Raw genomic sequence first — 27,820 nt, 5'->3', positions numbered from 1 at the left:
TTAAATAAATTCCTGTCTAGGGAAATGCGTGCTATCGGATCTGGCAACTGTGGCAGTGTGAGTGAGGGAGAGAGCGTCAATCCGAAAGCCAGCCAGTGAGAGAGAGGAGGGAGCCCGCCCAGGGTTAACAGTTGAGTGTGCACCGGCCAGCAGCAGCAACAGCAGGAACAGCAAGCGGCCAGACAAGCCAGCCACCGCCATGGATCCCGAGGCATTTTTAGAGATGGCCAACCAGGTCACAAAACTGAAAATGTATCCGTATTTTGACATAGCTCACTGTACCCTGTGCTGCCTCTACGTGAGAGACGATTTGGGCACCGGTAAGTCTCTCTCTCTCTCTCTCTCTCTCTCTCTCTCTCTCTCTCTCTCTCTCTCTCTCTCTCTCTCTCTCTCTCTCTCTCTCTCTCTCTCTCTCTCTATTTTTATAACTGATAGTTGACATTTCCTTGACCTTTTAGGTTTACTTCCAGACGAGGAGAAAGTAATGTTTACGTGTAATGTCATCGTGGTACTGTTGCATCACAAACATATTTTTGTGGTCTCTTTTCTTTATGTCGCCAAGGTAATGCATATATATAGTTTACGTTTGGGTTAGTATATAGTTTATAAGCTAGTGCTGTTAACTTGGGAATGTAGTATCCATGTAGTATTTTAATATACAGTTGTATTCGATGACAGATTGTGAATTTGGAGACGTTTCAGGAAGATATACTTTATAGAGTTGAGTGTGATACATCTGTAATATGTATGTGTGCTTCATTGGGCTGTAGGTGTGAGCTATGGCAGTTAAGAAGTTGAATATATATATGAATTAGACAAGGCATGAATGACATGTACTATTTTATATATATATATATATATATATATATATATATATATATATATATATATATATATATATATATATATATTAAGGTAGATTCTAAAATTCTATCTCAAAGACTTTCTCTTGATTTGCCATACAGTTTTCCTAGCCTCCACCACCATCGTTACACACACACACACACACACACACACACACACACACACACACACACACACACACACCTCAAGACAGAATATGAGATGATTTATTAATGCACTACTTCATTGACAGTCTATTGATAAGGATGAACCAGTGCTTCACCATATCCTGCCACACTCCCTGCCCCCAACTGGCCTTACTGCTCTCCTCCTCTGTTTGCCCCTTTATTGGTCAATTCTTCATGTGACTCAGACGGTGGTTTCAATATGGTTTAATACTGTGGATCAGCATGTGATCTTCACATCATTATCTGTTTTCCTCTCATTTCATTCTCTCTCTCTCTCTGGAAATTTTTACCTGGTCAAATATAACGTCATTTGGCTATAGTGAACAGAGGTGCTTATGGCCTCAGTTATAGTCAAGCATACACTGAATGCTGATCAGTAGCTGTAGTATCTGATAACAAGTGTTGTTGAAGTGCTTCCTTTGCTAGTGTTGCACCAGATAAAAGGATTTATCCATGTCCTTACTTCCTCAGTGTTGTCTTGATTTTAGTTAGCAGTTTACTATTTTTCTGTAACTTATTAGTTAAAATAAATTTGCCATTGCTGGCCAATTCAATAACTATAGAGTATAGACATCTCATTAGTGAAGAAAATTAGATGGTTGATCGCTGTCAATGAAGTGGTGCATTGGTGAGATGTCTTGCTTCTGAGAGAGAGAGAGAGAGAGAGAGGGAGAGGGAGAGGGATGGAGTGTCAGAAGTTAAATTATTTTGAAGAATTGAAGATTAAAGAAGACTATTTGACAGTGTCGATATGTAGGTAGATATTTTATCGTGTGGATAAGATTTATACGCTTTGATGATAAGCCTTCCCAGTCATTATCCAAGTGTAAGATATGTCTTATCAAGTGAGATATTAATTTCACTTATCTATATATTATTTTAAAGTCAAGTAGGATCAATATGGATAGTGATGTTACTTAACTAATAATAATCCACTTATCTATCAATTGTTCAGTCATTGCAGTTCACTTGGTATATGATGCCTGGCAAGGTTTGAAAGTCTGTGGCAGCAGTGTATGTGTGTATATGTGTGTGTTATTCACCTCGGTCGTCTGCTGGTCACCCAGCCAATCTTTCCCCTAAGGAAAGAGCTCAGAGCTCGTAGTGATTGATCATCAGGTAGGAATGAGACCACACCACACTCCACACACTGGGAAAGCGAGGCTACAACCCCTTGAGTTACATCCTGTACCTATTTACTGCTAGGTGAACAGGGGCTACACATTAAGAGGCTTGCCCATTTGCCTTGCTGCTTTCCGGGACTTGAACCCGGACTCTCTCGATTGTGAGTCGAGCGTGCTAACCACTACACTACGTGGTGTGTGTGTGTGTGTATTTACCTAGTTTTACGTAGTTGTAGTTTTACAGGGCCTGGGCTTTATGCTCGTGTGGCCCCGTCTCCATATCTACACTTATCCAATCTTACTTTAAAAGTATGCACACTCGTTGCAGACACTACTTCTTCATTCAAACTGTTCCACGTCTCAATACATCTGTGCGGGAAACTATATTTTTTAACATTTCTCAGACATCTTCCCTTTCTCAGCTTTTTACTATGCAATCTTGTGGTTCGAATGTCATATTCTTCTCTCAGGATCAGTTTTTCATTATCCATATATATATATATATATATATATATATATATATATATATATATATATATATATATATATATATATATATATATATATGTGTGTGTGTGTGTGGGGGGTAGATGGATGTTTTTATTTAAAATAATCTGCAATTGAGGTCTTAGTAATGATTACTGAAATTATGAGTAAGCTTGTGCCTTACTTTTTTTCTACATTGGCTTGGGTGGAGTACTTAGAAATGCTTTTTCATTTGCTTCTTGTCATTCCCTTCTCATTTGTAACTGATTCTGAATTAAGTGTACAGCCTTTTAATATCTTTGAGATACTATGTCAATCAGTGGTCTCTAGGAATATGTGGAGAGCATTCAGACTTCAAAATTAAAGCTACCAACCCTAAGCAACATCATCAAGGCCACTGTGCTTCCTTGATCAGTATGTTGGTGCTGTTGTAGGTAGAAAATGCCAAGTTCTTTATTTAAGAAACAAGGACACCATGTGTCCTCATTTTTCCACATATACTCCCCCTCTCAGCACAGTAGTCAAGGGTATGTTTCATATGCACCCTTGGTAGGGTGGAAGGTGACATAACAGGAGTATGTTGCATTTATTTGTAAGTGAGGTGGTTGTGGTGGTGCATCTACTGGAAATGTGCCAGGAGCATTTGGGGTGTACATATGTGTACCAGAGAGCTTTTTACTTGCAACACACACACACACACAACTAGGTAAATACACACACACACACACACACACACACACACACACACACACACACACACACACACACACACACACACACACACACACACACTAAGATACCTAAAAAGGAGTTATATAAAATATTGGAGGAACTTAAAGATGATAAAGCGATGGGACCAGATGAAGTTTCAGGAAAATTATTGAATGAATGTAGAGAAGAATTGATAGATCCATTATATGATATTATAAGGTGCTCATTAGAAACCGGGGAAGTACCGGTAGAGTGGAAAAGAGCTGAAGTGGTGCCCATTTATAAGGGAGGCAGTAAGGAAGAGCCTCTTAACTGTGTCTTTAACAAGTGTGGTTGGTAAGATTTGTGAGAGGGTGATAAAGAAATATTGGATACAGTTCCTGGAGGATCATAAGTTATTATCGGATCATCAATTTGGCTTCAGGAAAGGGAGGTCATGTGTAACAAATCTACTGAGCTTTTATTCAAGAGTGGTGACAAAATACAAGAGAAAAAGGAAAGGATGGACTGTGTATATTTGGATTTAAAAAAAGCTTTTGACAAGGTACCTCACATGAGACTGCTATGGAAATTAGAGATTTATGGAGGACTGAAGGGAAAAGTGTTAAAGTGGATGGAAAACTACTTGAGATGGAGGGAGATGTGAACGGTAATAAGGGATGCAAAGTTGGACTGGTTGGTGGTGGAGAGTAGTCCCACAAGGTTCAGTGCTGGCACCAATACTTTTCCTTGTTTATATTAATGATATGCCAGAGGGGAGTAAACAGTTATATTAATTTGTTTGCAGATGATGCGAAGTTGTGTAGGTGTGTGAAGAGTGAAGAAGATTGTGAAATTTTACAGGCAGATCTGGATAGGATTTGGGAGTGGAGCAAGAGGTGGGAGATGGAATTTAATCTGAGCAAAAGTCATGTGATGGAGATGGGGAAGAGTGGAAGACGGCCAAGAGGGTCATATAAGATGGGTGAAGGAGTAGTGTTGAAAAAGGTGGAAAAGGAAAAGGATTTGGGAGTGATAATACAAGACCATGGGCAGTTTGAGGCTCATATTGACAAGATGTTTGGAGAAACATATAATTTGATTAGAAATATTGGATTAGCCTTTCATTATATGGATAAAGATATGATGAAGAAATTAATTAGTATGGTAATTAGACCAAGATTGGAATATGCTGGGGTGGTTTGGTCCCCTTATAAAAAGAAGCATATAAGGAAGTTGGAGAGATTGCAGAGAATGGCAACAAAAATGGTTCCGGAATTGGCAGAAATGACCTATGAGGAGAGATTAAAAGAAATGAATTTGCTTACCTTGGAACAAAGAAGAGAAAGAGGAGATTTGATACAGGTTTATAAACTGTTGAACGGTCTGGATGAAGTGGATAATGAGCAAATGATGTTGAGAGAGGAAAAATTTTAATAGAACTAAGAGATCACATAGTAAAAAGATAGCCAAGGGAATATGCTTGAAGGATGTGAAGAAATATAGTTTCCCACAAAGATGTGTGGAGGTGTGGAATAGTTTGAGAGAGGAGGTGGTGTCAGCGAGGAGTGTGCATAGTTTTAAAGGAAAGTTAGATCTGTGTAGATATGGAGACGGGGCCACACGAGTATGATACCCAGGCCCTGTAAAATTACAACTAGGTGAATACACACACTCACTCACACTCACACCCACTCACTCACTCACTCACTCACTCACTCACTCACTCACTCACTCACTCACTCACTCACTCACTCACTCACTCACTCACTCACTCACTCACTCACTCACTCACTCACTCACTCACTCACTCACTCACTCACACACACACACACACACACACACACACACACACACACACACACACACACACACACACACACACACACACACACACACACACTCAATTAGTGACTTTTTGCATTGTAAAATGAGTGAGTGCCTTGAGCCTTTCTTTTCATGGATTTGCAAACATCCCACCATACTGAATCATGATCAGCATCAGCATCACTATTCTGATTAAAGTGGAGGTAGTAATTCTTACATTGCATTAGGTGGTGAATTCATGCAGAGAAAACATTTTAGAATTAGAAGGATGACTAATTATGACGTAATGGGCAAAATGAGCATATATATATATATATATATATATATATATATATATATATATATATATATATATATATATATATCTTAAATGATGCTGGGTAGCTGTATTAGGAAAATTGCATACACATTTTGGAATTAGTGGATAGAAGACACTCAAGGAAGATGAAATTACGCAGTATTCAATGAAGGTACATATCCATTCAAACAAATACGTTGTGCACAAGGTAAGGTGGGCTGAAAAATAAATATAAACATTAGTTTTGAATATCATACTACACAGAAAGAGGTTAGTCAAGTTAAGATAAGCACAAATCCTTAATATTTTCTTCTTTGTAATAAGAGGAAATGAAATTGTATGAGAAAGAGGGTTACCTATGTAGCAAGAGAGAAGAACTGAGTACTAGGCCAGGAGTTATATTTAACACTTGTTCTTTTAGAGAAAAATTGAGACTTCAGTCATGCTGGCATCTTGGAGGGAGTTTCAAGGCATGGGTGTCAGAGAAGATAAGATTAGATTTATTATGTTAAGAGTAGAACAGTCCCTCCTGTACATGTAGTTGGCATTTTTTGTACTATATTCCTATAGGCATTACATGAAGAACCACATCTATTCTGCTTCGTATAGAGTATAACCCTAACTATTGATATTTGGGACGTGACAAATTAAAGATGATTTTTGGCACAGAGAGATGGTGATGGGTGTGAAAAGTGAGGGAGGGAAGAAAGACAGTATGGCAGAGAGAGCAGAGGCAGGCAGGTTGTTGGCTCCCACCAGACCTGTGTGGTTGCTCCCTCCTGCCCACTGTCTAAATTTACCTCGTCACACAGGCTCCATAAGGGTGCCAGTTTCTCATTTACTTGCCTTGCCCAGTAAACTTGCAGCCATGGTTCAGATTACGTTCTCATGCCATCTTGGAATATTTGTAATATACAAGTTTCTTATTACATGTAAACACTTACAGGTACATCAGAATGGATAGCTGTCACACCAAACAAATATGTTGCATGAAATTTATCAGGTGCTTTAAAATCAACTGAAAGCTTGTGAATTTTAATGAAATGAAGTAACAACTATTTACAGCTACATATAAATAGATACTAGATAGTATAGAAGTTTATATGAAGCAATTTGAAGAATTTGTAATTAAGTGTTTTATAGTAAGTAGAGAGAGGGACAAGCTTTTAGAACAATAAGATGCTTCTATAGTAAGAACTGTGTGGCCTTTCACTCTTGGCAAAACTTTCCTGCACACGACTGAACTCAACCCTCTACAGAAACACTGCTTTTACACTGTTATGATCACTGACTGCTTTTAATGCTTTTGAGAAAATCCAGAAAAATGAACAGCAGTCTTAAGTCTTTGTAATCTGTATGTTGCTTGCTGTCCAATCATTGTTCTATTGCAGTGTAAGAAAATAAAAAAATTAGGTAATGTCATTAAGTCTTGAGTTAAGTGGTTTGTTTGATTTTAAATTGAATATTAATTTCTGAATAGATATAATCCTGGAATATTAACATGCATATTCATTGCTTCAATTCATACAATTAAATTTATATTGTAAATTGCATGAAACTTCTGATATAATGATTTTCACTATCTATGCATAGATGTCTCTGTCCATGTCTTCTGCTTTTGTCTTGACTTTAAGCTGTTTGCTCTCTCTCTCTCTCTCTCTCTCTCTCTCTCTCTCTCTCTCTCTCTCTCTCTCTCTCTCTCTCTCTCTCTCTCTCTCTCTCTCTCTCTCTCTCTCTCTCTCTCTCTCTCTCTCTCTCTCTCTCTCTCTCTCTGAAAATGTGGATCAGCTGTAGAAATATCTTCCCATTGCCATTATTTGAGGGATATCTCTAACAAACCTTCACTCTCACAGGCTCCCTCCCCTTCTCTCGCAAACACCCTCTGGCAAACTGGCTTTCCACAATGCTTACTATCTTTGCTGGTGGCCTCCTCACCAACTTCCTCCTGGGTGAGCCTGTCTTGGGGGCTCTCAAGAATAACCAACAGCTGCTCCTGGCCACTGCTGTCTGGTGAGTCGTACTTTTGCTGTAGCAGAAAAGACACTACCAAGGATGTTCCCTCCTCTTCAGTTACTTTTCTGTTGAGTAACTTAATGTATTTGCAATGGTTGGAGGTTACTTTTTGCTTGCTTGGAGATTGTTTTGTTTACAGCCTGGTATTATAAGAAAAAGTATAGATATCAAGCTTTATAAAAGTGCATACATAAGCAAGTAAACCCCACTTAAAAAAATATGTATAGCTAATGAACAAAAATTTGTTGGCATACACTTAATACTCCCTGTTAAAGTGTGCTAAACATCCTAGCAGTTACAAATTCTGTACACAGGGGTGAGATATATGAACTTATATATTCAGGCATCAGTTTCAGGTTTCACAAGCTAATGCTCCACTGAAAGTTGCTGTCTGAAGGTTGTCATTGATTACCTCATTCACAATTCCTCTCATTGCGTACTTGGCAATCTCCTGTTCCAATGTTCTGTTCTTTAGATTATTATCTTGATATTTGTAGATTTACAGTAAAAAGGAAGGAGCTGAGAGGGAGTTTTTCCTCTCTGTGCCTTTGTTGTTGTTATGACAGATTTAATATTTATTTATTTTTTTCTAATATTGTTATGTATGGATATTTTTTTGGTATTCTTCCTTTGTGATTTTACTATATTCCATTTTATGTGTTACTTCACCTTGAACTTCCTCATATCCTCTAATCATCCCTGTTTTATTATCATTATTTTTAAAAGAATTATTCCAAGTGGGGTTATCTGTGAACACTGACCCAATAGGCATCTTTCAGGTATGTCATCTTTTACTCTCCTTTCGATATTGGATACAAGATTGCCAAGTTCCTCCCTATCAAAGTTCTTCTGGCAGCCATGAAGGAAGTTTACAGGTAAGAAATGAAATTTTAGTTTGCTTTCTCTTCATATCTATTTATCATTATATGAGATTTGTCTGGAGTATTTGTCCTTTGAATATAACGAGGGCTGGCTGTGTGGCCTTGATAAAACTTGGCAGCCAACTGTAGGGGTACCTCACTGTTCACAAGTGAAAAGACACTCTCATTGGGTTTACTCAGTTAGCAGCAAGATATCAATGAGTGAGCTTAGATTCTGTGTTAGTGTTGTATTTGTAATGACTGAGGTACCCTTTTAGATGAGGGAATAAGTATCACATTTTTATCAAGAGTTGAACATATTGTGGGTGACTGTGAATAATGTTCAAGTAAAATTTTGGTGCTGACATTCAAGCTTGGCAGGGTATCCTTTGAAAGTGATTGAGACTTTAATATTCTCAATATATTGAATGTGTGATGGTATCAATCAAAGGTAATTAGTAATTCAAAGTGTAGGTATTAGAATGAAATCTTGGAGTTCCAGAGACTTTTGTTTTACATAATTTGGTGGAGGATCTTACCATTAACTGTGTGGCTGTAAATATACTGAGATTTAAAGAAAATTTTATAAAGTATTGTGTCATCAAAGTCTGCACTTCCTTTTGTAATGCATATTAGACTTTCTACATTATCTTACCTCTCTTTTAAGCCAAGATCCATGTGAAAGGGAGGAGATTTCATATATTAATTGACAATTATAATTCTTGTTGATTTGGTACGCATTTCTTATTATAGCTTTATATCCTAAAAACATCATTTACTGGTAAGGAAGTAGGAGGAGAGTGAATGGCTGTGCAGAGAGTAATTGATGGAGAGTAGATTGAGAAAGCAACATCCAAAGTATAGTTTTATAAAACTGTAGGTAATGATGGAATAACTGCTGTAATGTTGAAATGTAAAAAAAGTCACAGTAGTGGAATGGGAGTGTTTGATGTGTGTCCATGCATGGGAACAGGGATAAGTAAATTTACTAGATGAATGGAGGAAGGCAATTTTTTTTAAGGTGTAAAAGATGGTGGTAAGAATGTGTGCAAAAATTATAAAGGTATGAGTTTTCTTGATGTGCCGAAAAAGTATAGGATAGTCCTAACTGAAAGATTGGTGCTAATAACTATTGTGAGAGTTAGGAATCAGCATTTAGAAAAGAAAAGATTGTAGTTTCATATGTCTACAATTAAAATTATAGTAGACAGTACTTTGATGTGGTGGTGTGTTTTAGGGTTAAGAAGATCAATGATGGAGTGACGCATGCTGCCAAGGTCTTCCCCAACGGCTACCTTAGCATGATCCTCATTGGCACAATCAAGGGTGAGTGCTTACATTTCTTGGTTCTTGTGATTTCTTTCACTTGATGCAGTTGTGCTTTTACATTATTTGTTTGCCTAATATGCTATTCTATACTCCACTTTATATACTGTCTTTTTTAGCTAGTCTGTTTAAAGTTTTATTTTCAAATACAATTTTTGGAACTTTATGATATAATATCTATCAAAAACAATACCATTTAAAAGTTTTCATTCTGTCTTCCCATAGGCAATGGATCAGGCTTCCTCAAAATAATGGAAAGGTTGATGCGCGGTGTCTGGACTCCTACTGCTGTGGAGGTCATGCAACCCACCTTGTGAGTATTATACCTTGCTGTCAGTATTCCACCTAAGGGTCTGAAGAACTTATGAGAATATTGCCATGCATGTCAATTAGTATATTTTGGTGTGATGAAATATTGAAGATAACAATTGTGCATTTTCCTGTTTTACATAGATGTAACTATTTAAACTTGTGAGAAGGTACAGGTGAATGAGGACTGCTTGTTTCAGGACTTCAAGTTTTTTTTATATATAATATGATTTTAGCATTGAGTTGTTTATCTTTCATATTTAAGATATTTCCAGTCACTGACTGAAATACATATCCTTTTCATTTTTATTTAATTCTAACAGTGTTATTTATTATGATAAGATGAGCTTCTTTGGTAGCAGAAAATTACTGTATGCATTTATTTTAGTTCATAAAGACTTGTTCTTTAAGCTTAATGCCACATAAAAGTTTTGCCAAAATATGTTTTTGAATGCCAAAAGGTTAAAGTTTGAATCTGAAATCCTCCATAAAGGTAGGTTGCCCTGGCAGTATTTGTCTCATTCTTGGAGAATTAAACTGTATAGTTTAATTAAGGGATTTGTAGTTCCTTCATTTCACAGCTGTTGCACTGTGCAGGGAATGTGACAGCAATATTCTTTTGAGTAAGGTTTATTCAAGTGTGAATGTACGTTGTACATTCTTTTCCACTAGAGATCGATTGACTGAAATCATCATTTGTTTTTGTTAGTCACTGTCTTTTCTCCTGCATTGTACTAAATCCTGTAGTTTTACATCTTCACCAGAAGACCATGCTTTTGGTGTTCCAGTAATTTTGTGTGATAAATATTTACACATGGATTATTTTTCCATCTGTTATTGTCATTGCAAAATACTGGGTGAACTAAGATTTTTTTTTTTCTTTCTCTTTTATAAGGTGATTCTTGCTCTGACTTACCTTTTTTTTTTTTTTCCAGCCCCACCAAGGCTTCCATTGCTGCTGCTATCATCTTTGTGTTGGACAAGAAGACTGACCTCATTTCTGCTCCCCATGCCCTTGTTTACTTTGGTATCTGCATCTTCTTTGTCTACTTCAAGGTAATACTACAATGATGCATAGTCCATACTTGCAGTGTAATGAAATAACATTTTACAAAATGTTACACTTTTCTATCATTGATTTATATACAATGGTTTTTATCCATCATTCAGCTAAAAATAAATTGTCCTTCATTGTCAAAAGAGTTTATGAAACAGGATGAAGAAAAATAATAGAATGAATGTAGACTTAAGCAGAAGAGAAAAAGAAAAAGGATATCAATGATAAATTTCTGCAGAAGATAGCTCACTATAGGAGACCATTAATTTCTTTCAGTCATCTAACTTGATGCTTGCTTGTATGATACATTGAAGTAGTTATGTTGTAATGAATCTTATAAGAATTGTTGTGAACAAAGATAATGCTCTGATATGCTCTGGCAAAGTCTTTCTTACACAATCTTGTGTTGCAAAATTATTATTAAGTTATCATCACAACACTTATTTTCAATGTTTACTTTCAGCTTTCTTCTCTGCTCCTTGGGATCCATGATCCCTTCATACCTTTCGAGAACCTCTTCTGTGCTATTTTCATGGGAGGCATCTGGGACTCTCTGGCCCAGACCCTGGCTGGCAAAAAGGGTGCTGCAGCTGAGAAGGGGTCTGATGCTGTCAAAAATGGTAATGGGAAAAACAAGCGTGATTGAAGGAGACCGGGTTGTGTGGCTTAAGTAGCGTGAGTCCACTAACTGACCCTGACCTGTCTGTTGTGAGTATCAGTGCTCTTAGCCATATGGGACAGTTGGCTTTTCCGCCCACTACATTTATCTTCATTCCCTATTTTTTTTCTTATCTCTGTGCTTCTGTATGTTTGTCTAAATATCAGTGTCCTCCCCTCCCCCTTTCTCTCTCTCTCTCTCTCTCTCTCTCTCTCTCTCTCTCTCTCTCTCTCTCTCTCTCTCTCTCTCTCTCTCTCTCTCTCTCTCTCTCTCTCTCTCTCTCTCTCTCTCTCTCTCTCTCTCTCTCTCTCTCTCTCTCTCTCTCTCTCTCAGTTGAAAGTTCTGTATTCATATTTATTGTTAGTTATAAGCACATACATATCTGCAACCTCACACTGGCTCAGGGTGTATTCCTCCGATGGCTCAGTGGCGCACACTGGGCATGTTTGTGGGGAAGCAGTGTATGAATATAAAATCCAGAACTATTATCTTAAGAAGACAACATACCAAGTTAAAAGAATATATAGTGTTGCTAGCTTTGATTTCTTGTTTGTAGATCCCATTAGTATAACTATTAATCTTATTTGATTAATTTTATTTTTGTATTTATATTTAAGAATTATATATAATAGTAATTTTTCTTGTGGTGATTTGAGAGTGGTTTTCCAGTATATTACACTGATATACTGTTAGAGTATTCATATATGTCTATATATATTGCTATTGAATTTTTTCTCATAGAATATAGTGTGGCACTGACCATCTATTTGTTGCCTTTAACAATTACATGTGCTTATAGCTGCATTGTTCTTTTATAGTGTAGAGCATATTTTGTTATGAAAAGATTTGATTTGTGTAGACAAAATTTGAAATAGTTTTGATAGTTTGTAGAAGCAGATCACAGCAGTTGTGGACCTCTAGTTATTGCCTGTGGGTAAATAAGTACTAATGGATCTAATGGTGTGGTGAGGCCTTGTGGGACTTTGGCAACACTGCCTTACACTTACATGGCTTCTTTTTCTTGCAAACTCTGCTTGTTAGTTATTTGACAAGAAAAATTATTCAATTTCTCTTTATGTTGTTGAGTTGTTTCATTGTTTATTGTTGAGCTGTTTCATTGTTTCAATTAGTTTTCCTCTCTAACTTGTGTTGAGTGCTATCTGGTTACTGTGTATAGTCTTGATTATTGGAATTTTGGTGGTTCGCTTGTTTAGAAAGTCTTGCTTAAACTACAAACCAGTTATGTGTCAACAGCAGATCTTGTCAAAAAATTGGCCTGTGTATTAGAAAATCTGTAATTTTTTCCCTTATTTATTTATTCAATTACTTTTTCAAATAAATTTGTCATTATGTAGAAAAGTTAATTATTATGTATATTGCAGAATCTGCAGTGGCTAATAACTGAGCAGCAGAATAGCAACTTGTGGCTCTTTATTTTGCTTGTTTGTGAATGTTTGCAGTATGTAAAAACATACATGCATGTCCTTAAACTACTGGTCACCACTACATAAGTGGGTGCTCTTCTCACACTACATATATTGGGCCATTTATTTTCAGTTTTGGAGGGAAGATGGCAGCAGTAAGAAGACACTAGTAACAGGTGTGCGGGAGACCCAGTAAGCTCTTACAATTCCAACATAATTGTGGATTTTAACCAGTGGGCGTAATGATGACTTAAAACCTAACCACTCTCACACAACATTGCACCACAAAACTACATTGTTTACAGGACATTTGATATATTTATCATGTCCAAAGTTACACTGAAAACGATTGATCCTCTCAGTAATATTTAAAAAACTTCCATGTTATCATGATATTAACTGAATTAAGAATATTCCCTTTCTGTAAAGTTTGTTTGTACAGCATTCCCTCTATTGTGGTTTATAAAGTGTGCCATTACTCTAGGCATGAGTTGCATCATATTTAATGAATGTCAGATTGTCTTCAGTGCTGTATTCAAGTAACTAAATTGTAATGATTGCATCCCTCTGCATCATGATCATAGAATTTTAACATCACCATCATAGAATTGTCAATTTCCATGCATGTTTTTCTTCATACAGCTATTATTGAAAGCTTTGATGTTACAATATCCTTTAACAAAACATGGTCATGTTTTTATCAGTAAAGCCATAAACAGATTTTTCTGTTCAGCACATTATTACAGTGAGGATCTAGTGTTCTGGTATTTAATTTTACTTATTTGATTTCACAAAGCATTTCACGAAGACTAGTTGAATTATGTTCTTACAGATCTAATGGAAAGCTGTATTAAATTGTGAAAATATCAACAATTTGAATCCAAAGTAGTCTTAAAACTCAAAATGGCAATTCTTTAATTTCATGAACATTAACAGTTACATTTAAGAGTATTGCTAATATTTATTTATCAGTTAACTTCAAAAGTATGGCTAATTCTTTATTTTTGTAAAAATTTTTCCTAAGATTTAACTAATTCTCTTCAAAGGTTTAGTGTGATAGTAGATTACTACAATGAAAACTCTAGTTTATTATTGACAGGAAAAACAAATTATTGAAATTCAATCTTTTACTGAATATTGATTTTCTTATGAAGTGTTTTAGATTGAATCATTCAATAGTACATTAATCTTGTGAATTCATCTTTTTCAATTTGTCAAGATTTTTATTGTATTTTTTCCACATTTTCTCTGCATATTTTGATAGTATAAATTCTGTTTCTCTTTGTTTACTTAGCAAAGCATGATATGGAATTCTAAGCTGTGAGTAAATCTAAGTTTGGCAATACTTATATCGGTTAGTTGTTTGTTCTGTTAGTGTTTTTAAGTTTCAAGGTCATTCCCTACAACAGCTTCTGAAGATATGTTCATTAGTCTGTTGAGTTACACTTGAGGCCAACCATGCATCACATGATTTGTGTTTAATACTGAAGAAACTTTCAAACTCTCATTTTGTGTGACATTGCCTATCTGAGATTCCCTTTAACACAACATCATGTAACACAAGTTACATGATACATAGAAATAAAGGTACAGATGTGGTGGTTCCAAGTCTCCTTATGTCATCATATTTACAATCTGGTCACATATTATTCCTCTGCTATCAGCTATGTCAAATAAGTATGTATGTAACAATTTTATGCTGTAAAGTCAAGGGCAAGGGCAGGAGTACCATCTCTTCTCTGTTGGGGGGCAAGGAGCTAAAAGAGTGGTGTGCATTTGAAAATTGTGGGGCTTGTTTTGGCTACTCTCACTTTTGTGGGAGGTAAGCCTCATGTATATTTGTGTTTATAATAGGTGTCGGTCTTTTAGGTTCTTTAATGACTTCCATCACAAGAAATAAGTACTCCAAGAACATATGGTTGCTAATACACACTCAACCTTTGAATTGCATGCGAGTTTGTCATCATAATTTTGCTTACTCACTATGATACTTATGCACAAGCACTAAGATATTTGATTCCTAATTTATATTTTTTCTGTTTGATCTTATCATAGCCCTTTAGGCGATAGCTTTTGATTGTTCCCAAATTATGTCTAATGAATTTTTGATGCTGAAAAGACAAGTATCTCTTGCATTGAGTAATAGTGAGATGATCAACATTTTACTTAGGTATGCACAAATACATACATGAAATATTTTTTGGTATATGATTTAAGTATAACTCTGTTAGTTATTTTTAATGATTAGACTCTTGAATAGCCACTCATTGAATTACCGCATTTGATGGCTCATAAGACGCACCTTTTCTAAAAAAAAAATCATGAAATGGGCCTGTATCCTATGAGGCCAAGGTTCAAGTACTGAGGCAGTGGTTGGTGGTCAGTCTATGGCTACAGAGGCTATAAAGTCAAACCCCAGACATCCTTGCATATGTAAACAAAGTGATGATAGATACTACATCACAAACAACTCTTTCTTTAAAGGTAACAATATATAATAGGTTATACTTACCAATAATTCACATAGAATGACACCAGTCAGGAAGAATTTATCATACATCACATGAATCAAAACAAAACATGTAATTGGCAATCTTGATCTTGACATGGCAAGACTTGCTGCATTCTTTACAGTGTGATGATGTTACTTCTTGAGGTAAGACACACTTTCATACAATTAAAATTGCACCTATCTTTTAACATTCTTATCTTGTATACATGTAAAAAATGATAAAAAAAGAAAAATTATCATTATTAGGCATGTGGTGTCTCACAGTCAGTGCTAATGCCATTTGCTAGGTACATGTTTACATCTCACAACAAGATTGGTACATAGGCTATGAGCAAATGTTAAAGTTTTAAGTGGGATCTAATGATGATCGAAATGTATATGAGTCTTCAAATGTCAGGTGAAATCTTCAATTCATATTCACAGCTTAAATCTGCTCATTTTCCTTTTTTTCTTTTTATTGTCTGCCAGAACTAAATGTGCTTTATGAGCCCATGTATCTTGTGAGCCATCAAATACAGTGTATCAGCTCAGCAGGCAATACAGCACTATTGACCTGTAAGCCCAAGGGCATTGCACCTTATTTGCGTATAAATAAAAATCCATTGTCATTAAACTTGACACTTAATGAAGGCACTTTGTGCAGGTGTTACCAGTGCTGTGAAGCCTCAGTTCATGAACACCCCAGTGTATGAACAAATTGGTTGATGAACCAAATTTTTTAACGACTTGTCTTGGTCTACGAGTGAAAATTTGGTCCATGAACAGAGTTGCTGGCTTTGGCGTGAGATGGCATTGCATAAAGCGTCCGTTGTTCTCATGGTACCACACTGTAAACAGTGTTTATTATGGTGCTGTTGTTATTTTTTTGCTTTTTGCATTAAATTGGCTCTCATTATGCCTTTCAAGATAATGAAATGTGTTAGTGATAATGATGTTAAGAGGTCTAAGTGTATTACAAAAGAAAGAGATCCATACCAGCAAAGCATCTTGAAAATACTACTACTGATCAATCCACACAAATAAAAATAAAATAAGAACTTTATTACAATTGTGGAATGCTAAAAAAAATATTATTTCAATTTCGTGAGATGTTTGCCATATTTGTCATCACAGCTAATTGCAGCACAGAGGCACCTTACCACCAGGACAGCTAGTGGTGCATGATAAACGTCGTCAAGATGATCAGTGTATGCTGCCTTGCTTTCAGTTGGATGCTGTTACTATAGCAACAATGATCCTTTGTTTATTCCAGCTGAGAGGCACATGAAAACATTTGATAGAGAATACATGTTGCAGTGACCATGGAATGCATGTTGAGTCGCTTCCTTAAATGTATCCCTGAAGTCCAGGAATGGATTAATCCATTTTGCATTGATTATTATGGGGAAAGTGGTTTTGGCTCATGAACATAGTTTGGGAATGGCCTTCAGGATTGAACTAAGTTTGTCAACTGAGGTCCCACTGTAGTAGTAATATAATGTCTGGAATTAATGAGACCATTGAAAAATTGTACATTTTTCTACAGCACCACAATAAGGTATTAGGGAGGCACTGGTTAATGTTCCGAGGAGTTCTCGTATGAGAAGCTGCTGTGTCAAGATCATGTTTATAATTTGACGAGCTGAATTCTAAATTGTAGATCCACTTAGCCTCTGCTTAGTGTGGAGAGTTACTATTGAAATTTAGGCGATGAATATTGGAAATATAAATAGAATTATTGATGAATGTGATATATTTGTGATGGAGCCTTAGAATAGTAGATGTGAAATGCATTTGGGCAATGAAACTTCTCATAAATTTAATTTGTTTTAGATCTTGAAAGTTTATGAAAGTCTCATTACCCTTCAGAATCCAAGCCTCTACTAGGCACAATGCTTTACTGCACTTTTCCTATCCCTGCTTATTTGCTTCGCTTCCCCAACTTTGATTTGCTGTACAATCTTATTCAGCATCATAAAAATGTACAACTAAGAATATAAACAACACAAAGACACACACAAATTATGTTACAGATAACCCACCAAAGACTAATCAAGATTGAGGGTGTTTTCTCACTCTGTGAGGTAGAATAAACAAAGATATGTAAACATTAGTTCTGATGATTCTGAGAAAACATGTAACAAGCTTGTTAGAAGGTGTACAGTTTATGGCAGTTGCAAAACTTGTTGAAGGATCTACTTATGTTAGTATTTTGAACTTTTTTTTTTCTGGAAATAAAAAAGATATGAATAAGACAAAACTAGATGAATTCTATCAAAACTTACTTTGCATTAATTCAGACCATATTTTCTTTAGACACCATGAAGATTGAATACTTATTTTCCATGCAGCTTTAATTTGATTTTCACAGTTAAAAGTTTCAGTTCAGCAGCATATTTTTGTTGCATTACTGAAGGGGTTCTATCTTTAAACACAACTGAGATCCAACTTACAGGCTGTAGCCCAGACAAGATGTCTCATTGTGAGTAAAGTAATACAAAGAAGTGAATTCCTGGTTCTCTCACTCCATCTCTTTTAGTCAGTTTTGTACTATACAGAGGAAATATTAGTGTGTCAGTAGTCTCTCATCCTGATCAATAATGTATTTGACCAGCTTTTTTCTTTTTACCACAAGAGAACTAGAAACTACAAGTGATTGAAGACCATATAAGAAGTATTTGTGGGATCTATGCCCTTGCAACTTTACCCATCATGGGCAATAAAAGCATTCTAGAATCTGATAACATATGTATGTGTAGTAGGAAGTACAGTGCAGTGGAACCTCGGACTTAGCACACCTCAGACTGAACAATTCGGACTTTGAAGAAAAATTTCAATAAATTTTACCCTCACAGATCAAACAAAATTCAGACTTAAAAAAACCTGAAAGCAGCTGGATCCAACTGAATCCGCGTGATGCTAGCACTTTTGGCAGGAAGGTAAACGTCAGTTCCCTGTTTGTATTGGTTCCATGTTGTTGCCTTGCTCTTATTCCCTACTGGGGATGAGGACATTTGACCAGTTTTTCATTTGATCAGAATCAATTAACCAGGTAGGACAGTTGAGAATTATTTCATATGAGTACACAAATTGTAACTAACAAAAATATTTTTTAACTACTGTAGTGACAAGGTGTAACAGACATATGCTTTGTGTGCCATGAAGCTTGCCACAAAAAGGTAAATAATATTGATTTTACATAGATATTTACCTAAGTAAATAAGAATCGAACTATGTATTTACTTAGGTAAATATCTGAGTTTTTGGAACGGCTTGAAATTATTTACATAATTTCCTATGAGGAAAAGGGTTTTGGATCTCAAACAGTTCAGACATTGAACCGTTTTCTTGAACGAACTATGTTTGAAGTCCGATGGTTGACTGTATACGAATGTTTATACAATGTCAAGCTGATGCAGAAATGTTAATATTAAGTGGTATTTCTTGTCTGTTTAAGGTTCATAGCAAGCAATGCATGTTTTTTCTCTGTGTTGGTGGAGTTTCTGGGTGATGATGGCAAGTGGTGGTAATAAGTCATTGAAAGCAGACACTTAAAATTTCAGGTAGAGGGATTCTCAGAACATGTCAATATTTTCTACTCGTTAAGAGTTTATAGATAAGCTATAAGTTCTGGAAATCATGAAATCATGAATTTAGATGCACATTTAGTAACTATTGTCTTCCATTTCAGGATAACTTAGTCACAAATATAACAACATCTGTGGAATTGGCTATTGGATGATGTGAGACTATGGAGAAGACTAAATGAAGCTAAACGACTGCAACTCATCGACCTTACTTGTGGACCTCCCAGCCTCCCCTCCACCCACCGTGTGTGTTTGTGTGTGCATGTGTGTGTTTCAGGTCCACTCAGCGGTTGTGTAATATACAGATACATGTAATAACAATATGTATAGGCCACAAACTTCACCTCAAATAAGGGTTGTGATGGCCTGTGTATGTGCGGGGGATGAAGGGGAGGCAAACTTGTGCTATGTGTCACTGTTTGATTATTAATGTTAGAAAAAAATTGCTAAAACGGTTTTGGGCGCTTTTGATATATTCTTAAACTGAATATGTACAATGAAATACACCTACTGCCTATAGAGAAGGCTGCAAATATCTTATGTAGTAAGAAACATCAGGTACAAACATTTTTTACCAGAAGATGTTAGAGAAATTTTATAAGAATATGTATTATGATGCTGAAGTATGAAAATTAAGGCCAAGTACTCATATTGAGAAAACACCAAAAAATTTCTGTTACCAGTAATTTTTGCAGGTTATACTCTGTGTGTGTGTGTGTGTGTGTGTGTGTGTGTGTGTGTGTGTGTGTGTGTGTGTGTGTGTATGTGTGCAGATGTCTGAATGTAGGAAAGATCCAATAGTAGGTGTTGATGTCTTTTTACTAGTCATTGTGTGTGTGAGTGAGTGGGTGGATGTGTGCATGTATGTACTTGTTTGATTATGATCTCGATAGTGTCATATCTCAGATTCTATGTCTACTACTAGTCTACATGCGTCTGTGTGCGTGCCTACTCCCCTGTTCATGCATGTGTGTATATCCTCAAATAAAGCATCCTTACAAATATAATCAAGAAAATCTAGTTTTTGTCTCATGTGAAATGAAACAACCTTGTTAAATTTTTTGCAAAAAAGTAAAATTTTTGATCCTACTACTGGCAGTTTGTTGTTCCTTTAATGTGTATTTCTCTCTCTCTCTCTCTCTCTCTCTCTCTCTCTCTCTCTCTCTCTCTCTCTCTCTCTCTCTCTCTCTCTCTCTCTCTCTCTCTCTCTCTCTCTCTCTCTCACATCAAAGGGTTGTATTCTTCCATGTATAATCAGAATAAAAACCTGCATGAAAAATACAATAAAGAGACTAATTTGACAGCACAAATGTGTTAAGCCACAGGTAAAGAATTCTCTCTCTCTTAGCAGCAGCAACAGGAACAGTAATTATAGTAGCAGTAGTGTTAGAAAAGGAAAATATGAAGAGTAGCAACAGCAGCAGCAGTAGTAGTAGTAGTGGTAGTAGAAAAATAGTAAAAAAAAAATAGCAGCAACAGCAGCAGTAGCAGTAGTAGTAGCAGGAGCAGCAGCAGCAACAGCAGCAACAGCAGCAATAGTAGTAGTAGTAGTAGTAGTAGCAGCCTGGTAGGGAGGCGGTGGCCTAGTGAATAAGGTGGTGAACGTGGGGTCGGGCAGACCTCCACGTGTAGGTTCCAATTCCACTCCGTACCGCCTTGCTACTTTGCCATTAGTCAAGTGGTTTAAAGGTTTAAAGTTTTATCAATGATTTATATAGGCTTATGTTGTGGTGTGGTGTGGTGGTTAAGTGGTGGTGTCTGGTGGTACTGTGTTGGTGTGTGGTGGTGGTAGTGTTGTACTCAATATGCCTATGTAATTTGAAAAGGTCTGTATTGTGGTGGTGTCTGGTGCTACTATGGTGTCTTGTGTTGTGTCTCTCAAGAAGTCAATTGACGTGTGTGTGTGTGTGTGTGTGTGTGTGTGTGTGTGTGCGCGCGCGCGACCAATCACATAGCTGTATGAATAATAATTAGTGTTTAATCCTCAACCCTCTTGTTTACTCATTCCATCTTTCATCTTTTTATCTATATTCTCTTACCTCCTCGGTCGCCTGCTGGTAACCCAGCCAATCTTCCCCATTACGGAGCGAGCTCAGAGCTCATAGACCGATCTTCGGGTAGGACTGAGACCACATCGACACACAACACACACCGAGAAAGCGAGGCCACAACCCCTCGAGTTACATCCCGTACCTATTTACTGCTAGGTGAACAGGGGCCACACATTAAGAGGCTTGCCCATTTGCCTCGCCACTTACCGGGACTCGAACTCGGCCCTCTCGATTGTGAGTCGAGCGTGCTAACCACTACACTACGCGGTGTGTGTGTGTGTGTGTGCACACGCGTACACACGCGTATATATATATATATATATATATATATACACACACACACACACACACACAGCCTGCGCCCCTGTGTAAAGAGAGTAGAACGGCAGGCGGCAGTGCAGAAATAATATTAATTTCGTCTTATTACTTGAGAGAGAGAGAGAGAGAGAGAGAGAGAGAGAGAGAGATTGTGTGTGTGTGTGTGGCCAGGGGGAGAGAGAGAGTGGAAGTGTCTCAAGGGAAACCTTTGTCTCTGCTTGGGGCTCAACACTAGTGAAACACAGACTGTATCTACTGTTTTTATAACTTAAGCTTGTACCGCATATACGACGTCTGAGGTTTCCCGATATACGTAGGTGATGATCATGTCTCAAACCTTTCTGAAGCGTGTCACTGATACGCGATGGATGAGCCTCGTATGCATGGTCTGTAATCTTTGGGTAGGTCTTTGTCACTGCGTTACCAACATCATCAATTATCATCTTTATTATCATTATTATTATTATTATTATTATTATTATTATTATTATTATTATTATTATCATCATCATTATCATTATCATTATTATTATTGTCATTGTTATTAGTTGGCTGATGTTTGCAATGTGAATTACCGGCAGGGCCGCCGTGGTGCAGTGGAACCATGCGTGCTTTGGGGTCCGCGGAGTCTCCAAGCGCACAGGTTCGAATCCTGTCCACGGTCCGAGTGTAGGTTGGGCTTCCTCACTCGGGGCAACGGTTTCCTAGCGGGTGGGCTTTGAGATAGGAGATACCTTAAAAAGTATCCCCTTTAACCCATAAATTCCCGTGAAAAGTCCACATGGTAAAAAAAAAAAAAAAAAAAGTGGCTCGCAGATATTTTTTTGCCTGGTCTCCCTTAAACCACTGAACAACCTCTTGTGCCCGACGCAGTCCCTCTTATACGAAACCCTAAGGAACATTGTGTAGTAGCACCTGTAGTGTTTGTGATAGTTATTTTAGAAAGCAGTGAATAATTTTCAAGGAACAACTTTCTGCACCCTTGTGTCTCTATGAATAAAAGACGCACGGAAAGAAATGACGAAAGCAAGAACATTTTGGTCTGGAACTATTTAGATTCACCTGCAGAGGAATGAAACAGTCCCGAAAAACGAGAGAGAGGAGAGATTTCCATTTAGTAAAACAATACATAGTTGTAGAATTAACATCTTTCACTACTTTCTTTCGATCTCCCACCAGATCTTTCCTTTATTTTTCTCCAACAAAGGGAAAGACTAAGAGAGATATGAAATCAACAGTCTTTTTAAAACGTTGAGTAGGACGAGTGATTTCTAAGTAAACAAACCCAATTGTGTGTCGCGTTCCTCCACCACCCGAGACTGCCGCTGCATTAGACAACATTCAGTGGGATGGGACGAAGACGAGAACGAGGACGAGAACAATGACGAGGACGGTATGACGATGACGACAACGAATGAAAAGTAAGATAAAAAATAATAGAGATAATTGTCGATTGACGATGATTAAGTAAACGATGATGGTGGTGATGATGATATTATATATATATATATATATATATATATATATATATATATATATATATATATATATATATATATATATATATATATATATATATATATATATATATATATATATATATATATATATCAACTCCGCTGGCAATCCGCTTGCCTTCTTTGACTGGTCCTCCTGTCCTGCACAGCCAGTCTAGTTCTACAGTCTACTGTCTACAGTCACACTCCAGTGTGTAGACTGTAATTATACATCATCACGCTTGCTACAAGCTCCATCTAGCCGCTACCGACTACAAGTCTCTCTCTTGTCGCCGGCTACTTCTCAAGCCTTTCCACGGCCGCTCGCTACCAAGCTACCAAGCCTCTAGTACATTTTGTATCCTACAATAAACACAGGGAAGCTCCCCCAGTGGTTCTCTTCAGCCACACCAGAACATATTGATGGTGCCAGCGTTACCAGGACAATATGTGTGTGTGTGTGTGTGTGTGTGTGTGTGTGTGTGTGTGTGTGTGTGTGTGTGTATTTACCTAATTGTATTTACCTAATTGTAACATACGGGAAAAGAGCTATGCTCGTGTTGTCCCGTCTCCATATCTATTAATGTCCAGCTTTTTCTTAAAATCATGAATATTCCTTGCGTTGACCACTTCCACGTCTAAACTATTCCATGCTTCCACCCTTCTATGAGGGAAGCTATATTTTTCACATCTCTCCTATAAGTGGCCATTTTAGTTTTTCCCATGCCCTCTCGACATTCTTTCATTCCACATACACAGATCTTCCCTATCCATTTTTCCATGCCAATCATCACTCTGTATATTGCTATCAGGTCTCCCCTTTCTCTTCTGTTTTCCAGGGTCGGAAGTTGCATTCTTTTCAGTCTGTCTTCATAAGTCAAATCTCTTAAGTCAGGCACCATTTTGTTGCAGCCCTCTGTACTTTCTCTAGTTTCCTTATGTGTTTCTTTAAGTTCGGAGCCCACTGTATTGTTGCATATTCAAGCCTCGGTCTTATCATTGCAGTAATTATTTTCTTCATCATTTCTTCATCTAAATATACGAACGCCACTCTTATGTTCCTCAATAAGTTCAATACTTCTCCAATTATTTTGTTTATATGTCTCTCTGGCGATAGGTCATTGGTAATTGTCACCCCAAGGTCTTTTTCTTCATGACTGGTTTTATGTCTTCATTTCCTATCTTGTACATACTCCTGATTCTTCTTTCACTCTTGCCAAACTCTATTTTCTTGCATTTTGTCGTGTTGAACTCCATTTGCCATGTACAGCTCCATTTCCATATTCTGTCCAAGTCTTCCTGGAGTAGTTCGCAATCTTTGTCACATCTCACTTTTCTTAACAATTTTGCATCGTCTGCAAATAGGCTCACATAACTGGACACCCCATCCACCATGTCATTTATGTAGACCGCGAACATTACTGGTGCCAACACTGATCCCTGTGGAACTCCACTCTCCACCAAGCCCCATTCTGATGGTCTGTCCTTAATTATTGTTCTCATTTCTCTTCCTACCAAAAGTCTTCCATCCATTTTAGTAAACTGCCATGCACTCCTCCTACCATTTCAAGTTTCCAGATCAGTCTCCGGTGTGGTACCTTATCAAAGGCCTTTTTTAAATCCAGATATATTCCATCAGCCCAACCATCTCTTTCCTGTATTACATCTATCACCCTCGAATAGTAACATATCAGGTTTGTCGTGCATGAACGCCCTTTTCTAAAACCAAATTGACACTCACAAAGTATGTCATTTTCTCCAAGAAGTCTGTCCATCTATTCTTCACCACCCTCTCACACATCTTAGCTACCACACTTGTAAGTGACACTGGTCTATAGTTCAATGGGTCTCTCTTGTTACCTGATTTATAGATTGGGACAATGTTAGCTCTTTTCCAGTCTTGGGGCACTACACCTTCCCTTAATGAGGCATCAATTACTTCACAAACTTTTTCTGCCAGTTGCTCCCTGCATTCTCTTAAAATCCATCCTGATACCCCATCAGGTCCCACAGCTTTTCTCACTTCTAAACTCCCCATCATATTCTTGATCTCCTCCACAGTTACTTGAAACTCCTTCATAATCCCTTTCTGTTCCATTACCAGTGGTTTGTCAAAAGCAGTCTCCTTTGTGAATACCTTCCGAAAGCATCCATTCATAGCCTCTGCCATTTCCTGGGATCTTCACTGCATACTCCATTTACTTCTAAACTTTCAATACTTTCTCTATTTTTGATGTTGTTGTTCACATGTCTGTAAAAAGCCTTGGTTGGTCTTTACATTTATCAATTATATCCTTTTCTTGTTTCTTTCTTTCTTCTCTTCTAATCAACACATATTCATTTCTTGCTCTTTTGTAACTTTCCCACTGCTTAATCCGTCTTTTCCTTCTCCACCTCTTCCATGCATCCTCTTTTCTTGTTCTAGCCTTTTCACATCTATCGTTAAACCAGTCCTGCTTTCCAACTTCTCTATGTTGTCTTATTGGTACAAATTTTTCTCACCTTCTTTGTATATTTTTATAAATTCCTTCCACTTTTCATTTGCTCCTTAGCACTCTTGAATTTCATCCAATTTGTCTCTTGAAAGAATTTCTTTAGGTTTCCAAAATCTGTCTTGGCATAATTCCATCTTCCCACTTTATATTCTTCATTTCTTCTAGATTTCTCTTCATCTATCACCTTGAACTCCAAAACTGCATGATCACTCTTTGCTAAAGGGCACTCCACCCTCATCTCCTCAATGACCATTGGCTCTGTACTAAAGACCAAGTCCAGTCTTGACGATGCTCCCTCTCCTCCAAACCTAGTATCTTCTTTGACCCACTGAGTTAACACATTTTCCATTGCCAGTGTCAATAGTGTATTTCCCCATGTTGTCTCTGATCCTTCCATTGACCAGTCCTCCCAACACACCTCTTTACAATTAAAATCTCCCATCATTATAGTTCGTTCACAGCCACCCAACATTTCTTCCAGACATGTTCCTGTATCACTTATCATTTCTTCATATTCCTGTACTGACCATGCATTTGTCTTAGGTGGTACGTACACCACTATGTAGTGCCTCTTTTTCCTTCATTAGTTTCTGCTCTGATCTTTAGCACTTCTGCCTTTCCCATACCTTCTTTCACTTGATCCACCTTTATATCTTTTTTTAACCAGCAACATCACTCCTCCTCCCATCTTACCTACTCTATTTCTTTTCCAAACATTATATTTCCCTTCTCCAACCATCATCAGGTCTTCTCCCTCTCTCAGTTTTGTTTCAGTAAGACCCACAATATCTGGGTTCTTGTCCCTCAAGTAATCGTTGAGTTCTAAAATCCCCGATATCACTCCATTTATGGTGTGTGTGTGTGTGTGTGTGTGTGTGTGTGTGTGTGTGCGTGTGCGTGTGCGTGTGCGTGTGCGTGTGTGTGTGTGTGTGTGTGTGTGTGTGTGTGTGTGTGTAGGAGAATATAATGGATTTTCTGTCACAATTTTTTCCCTTTCCTGTACTCCTCCTTCCGCTTCTCCTCCCTCACCATTTTCCTTCATTTCTCTCTCCTACATGTCTTTCTCCTTTCTTCCCTTTTTTTCCTTTTCTTTCTTCCTTCCTTCCATTTCTCTCTCCCTCTATTCTTCCGTCTTTCAAGCCTTCCATCCGCTCATCCATCCTTCCTCCCTTACTCTCAAACTCGGTTTGCCAGTAACACGATGAATTAGGCTTTAAACTTAGGTAATCCCCAGTAACGAGAGATAATGGAGCTCAAAGTGAACTCGGCGCCAAAGTAAATTCCAAACCCCTGCACTCGTTATCGTCAACGCGCCACCCACTGTCCCGCCACACATGGAAGGAAATTGGAAGGGAGGTTAGAGGGTTAGGGAGGGACAGGAGGGCGGAGAGAGGAAGCACATCGTTGGTGGAGCGAGTAAAGGAGTGTTTAAATGCAAAGGACAGACTGGTTGACTGGGTGACTGACCGGAAATGGATGCGTCGGTGAGTTGGTCTTGGGAAGTGGATATTGAAGGATCGAGAGGTGACGGTTCAATAGGATCGTGTCTCCAGCAAGAAGATTAAATGCGTAATATCAGGGACCACATTCTCACGCGTTTCAGTGTCGTATCTCAGCTCCTTTTAATGGTCATTAGTAGAAGTTGTTGCGGTTTTCAAGGATGTTTTTATGACACAAGAGATAGTGATAAGTACTCTGCACCACCTTTAAGATAAAAACAATGACGAAAATCCTGCAACTATTCATTGATATTCTAAGATAATACTTTTAGAAGAACCAAGTGCTTCTAAAGAAAGTTGGAAGTTGTTGGAGAGTAAGGATGCAATAGTGAAATGGAAGAAAAGAAATTATGAGCTAGCATATAAGGAAAGGTAGTAAGGTAGGATAACGTTTGGGTGCTTTGAGGAACGATTGAGCGTGCAGGTAGGAGAGGGTCAAAAGTATCAGTAAAAGCAATAGGTGATCAAGGAAGGAAGCGTGACGAAAGGCAGACTGAACTGTAGGAAAACGATAAAACTTCCATCACAGAGTTGAGGTCTGGTCACATTAGTGAAATTAATTTAACATCTTTCCTTAATTTCAAAGAAAGCAATAAATCAAATACTGGTGAAATATTGTATCATCACTACGACGAACAAACCTGCGTCTCCTTCATTGGAATAAGAGGAAGAGAGGAGGAGGAGGAGGAGGAGGAGGAGGAGGAGGAGGAGGAAGAGGAGGAGAAGGAAGAGGAGGAGGAGGAGGAGGAGGAAGGGAGGAGGAGGATGATAAGGAGGAGG

General features: G+C 37.6%; 1 protein-coding gene across 5 annotated transcripts; it reads left to right on the top strand.

Moving 5' to 3' along the window:
- The first annotated feature begins 65 nt into the window (after positions 1 to 65).
- LOC123516426 (trimeric intracellular cation channel type 1B.1-like) lies at positions 66 to 20,270 on the top strand. 5 transcript variants are annotated; one of them, XR_006678184.1, is made up of 9 exons: positions 66 to 320; positions 7,310 to 7,466; positions 8,249 to 8,344; positions 9,567 to 9,655; positions 9,881 to 9,968; positions 10,900 to 11,020; positions 11,485 to 11,729; positions 14,398 to 14,423; positions 19,286 to 20,270. XR_006678184.1 is itself a non-coding variant. In XM_045275691.1 (9 exons), exons 1-8 carry the CDS (start codon positions 200 to 202, stop codon positions 13,260 to 13,262), a joined length of 855 nt encoding a protein of 284 aa, XP_045131626.1. In that variant the 5' UTR covers positions 66 to 199; the 3' UTR covers positions 13,263 to 13,295; positions 19,286 to 20,270. The 5 variants fall into 5 exon arrangements, 2 of the variants coding, with proteins under 2 accessions (XP_045131626.1, XP_045131627.1); XR_006678185.1 differs by lacking the exon at positions 14,398 to 14,423 and adding an exon at positions 13,237 to 13,295; XM_045275691.1 differs by lacking the exon at positions 14,398 to 14,423 and adding an exon at positions 13,237 to 13,295 and having other exon boundaries at positions 11,485 to 11,641.
- Positions 20,271 to 27,820: the final 7,550 nt, after the last annotated feature.

The sequence above is a fragment of the Portunus trituberculatus genome, chromosome 41 (genome assembly GCF_017591435.1).
Source record: "Portunus trituberculatus isolate SZX2019 chromosome 41, ASM1759143v1, whole genome shotgun sequence".
Taxonomy (NCBI): Eukaryota; Metazoa; Arthropoda; class Malacostraca; order Decapoda; family Portunidae; genus Portunus; species Portunus trituberculatus.
This window is presented reverse-complemented; position numbering and strand designations above follow the sequence as displayed.

What these genes read in the sequence shown, in the direction of transcription:
- LOC123516426 (XM_045275691.1), top strand. Translation starts at nt 200, where the DNA reads ATGGATCCCGAGGCATTTTTAGAGATGGCCAACCAGGTCACAAAACTG. An exon ending in CTCCTGGCCACTGCTGTCTG is followed by an intron (nt 7,467 to 8,248) that starts GTGAGTCGTACT and finishes GGCATCTTTCAG; the next exon opens with GTATGTCATCTTTTACTCTC. An exon ending in GTCTGATGCTGTCAAAAATG is followed by an intron (nt 11,642 to 13,236) that starts GTAATGGGAAAA and finishes ATTTATTTTCAG; the next exon opens with TTTTGGAGGGAAGATGGCAG.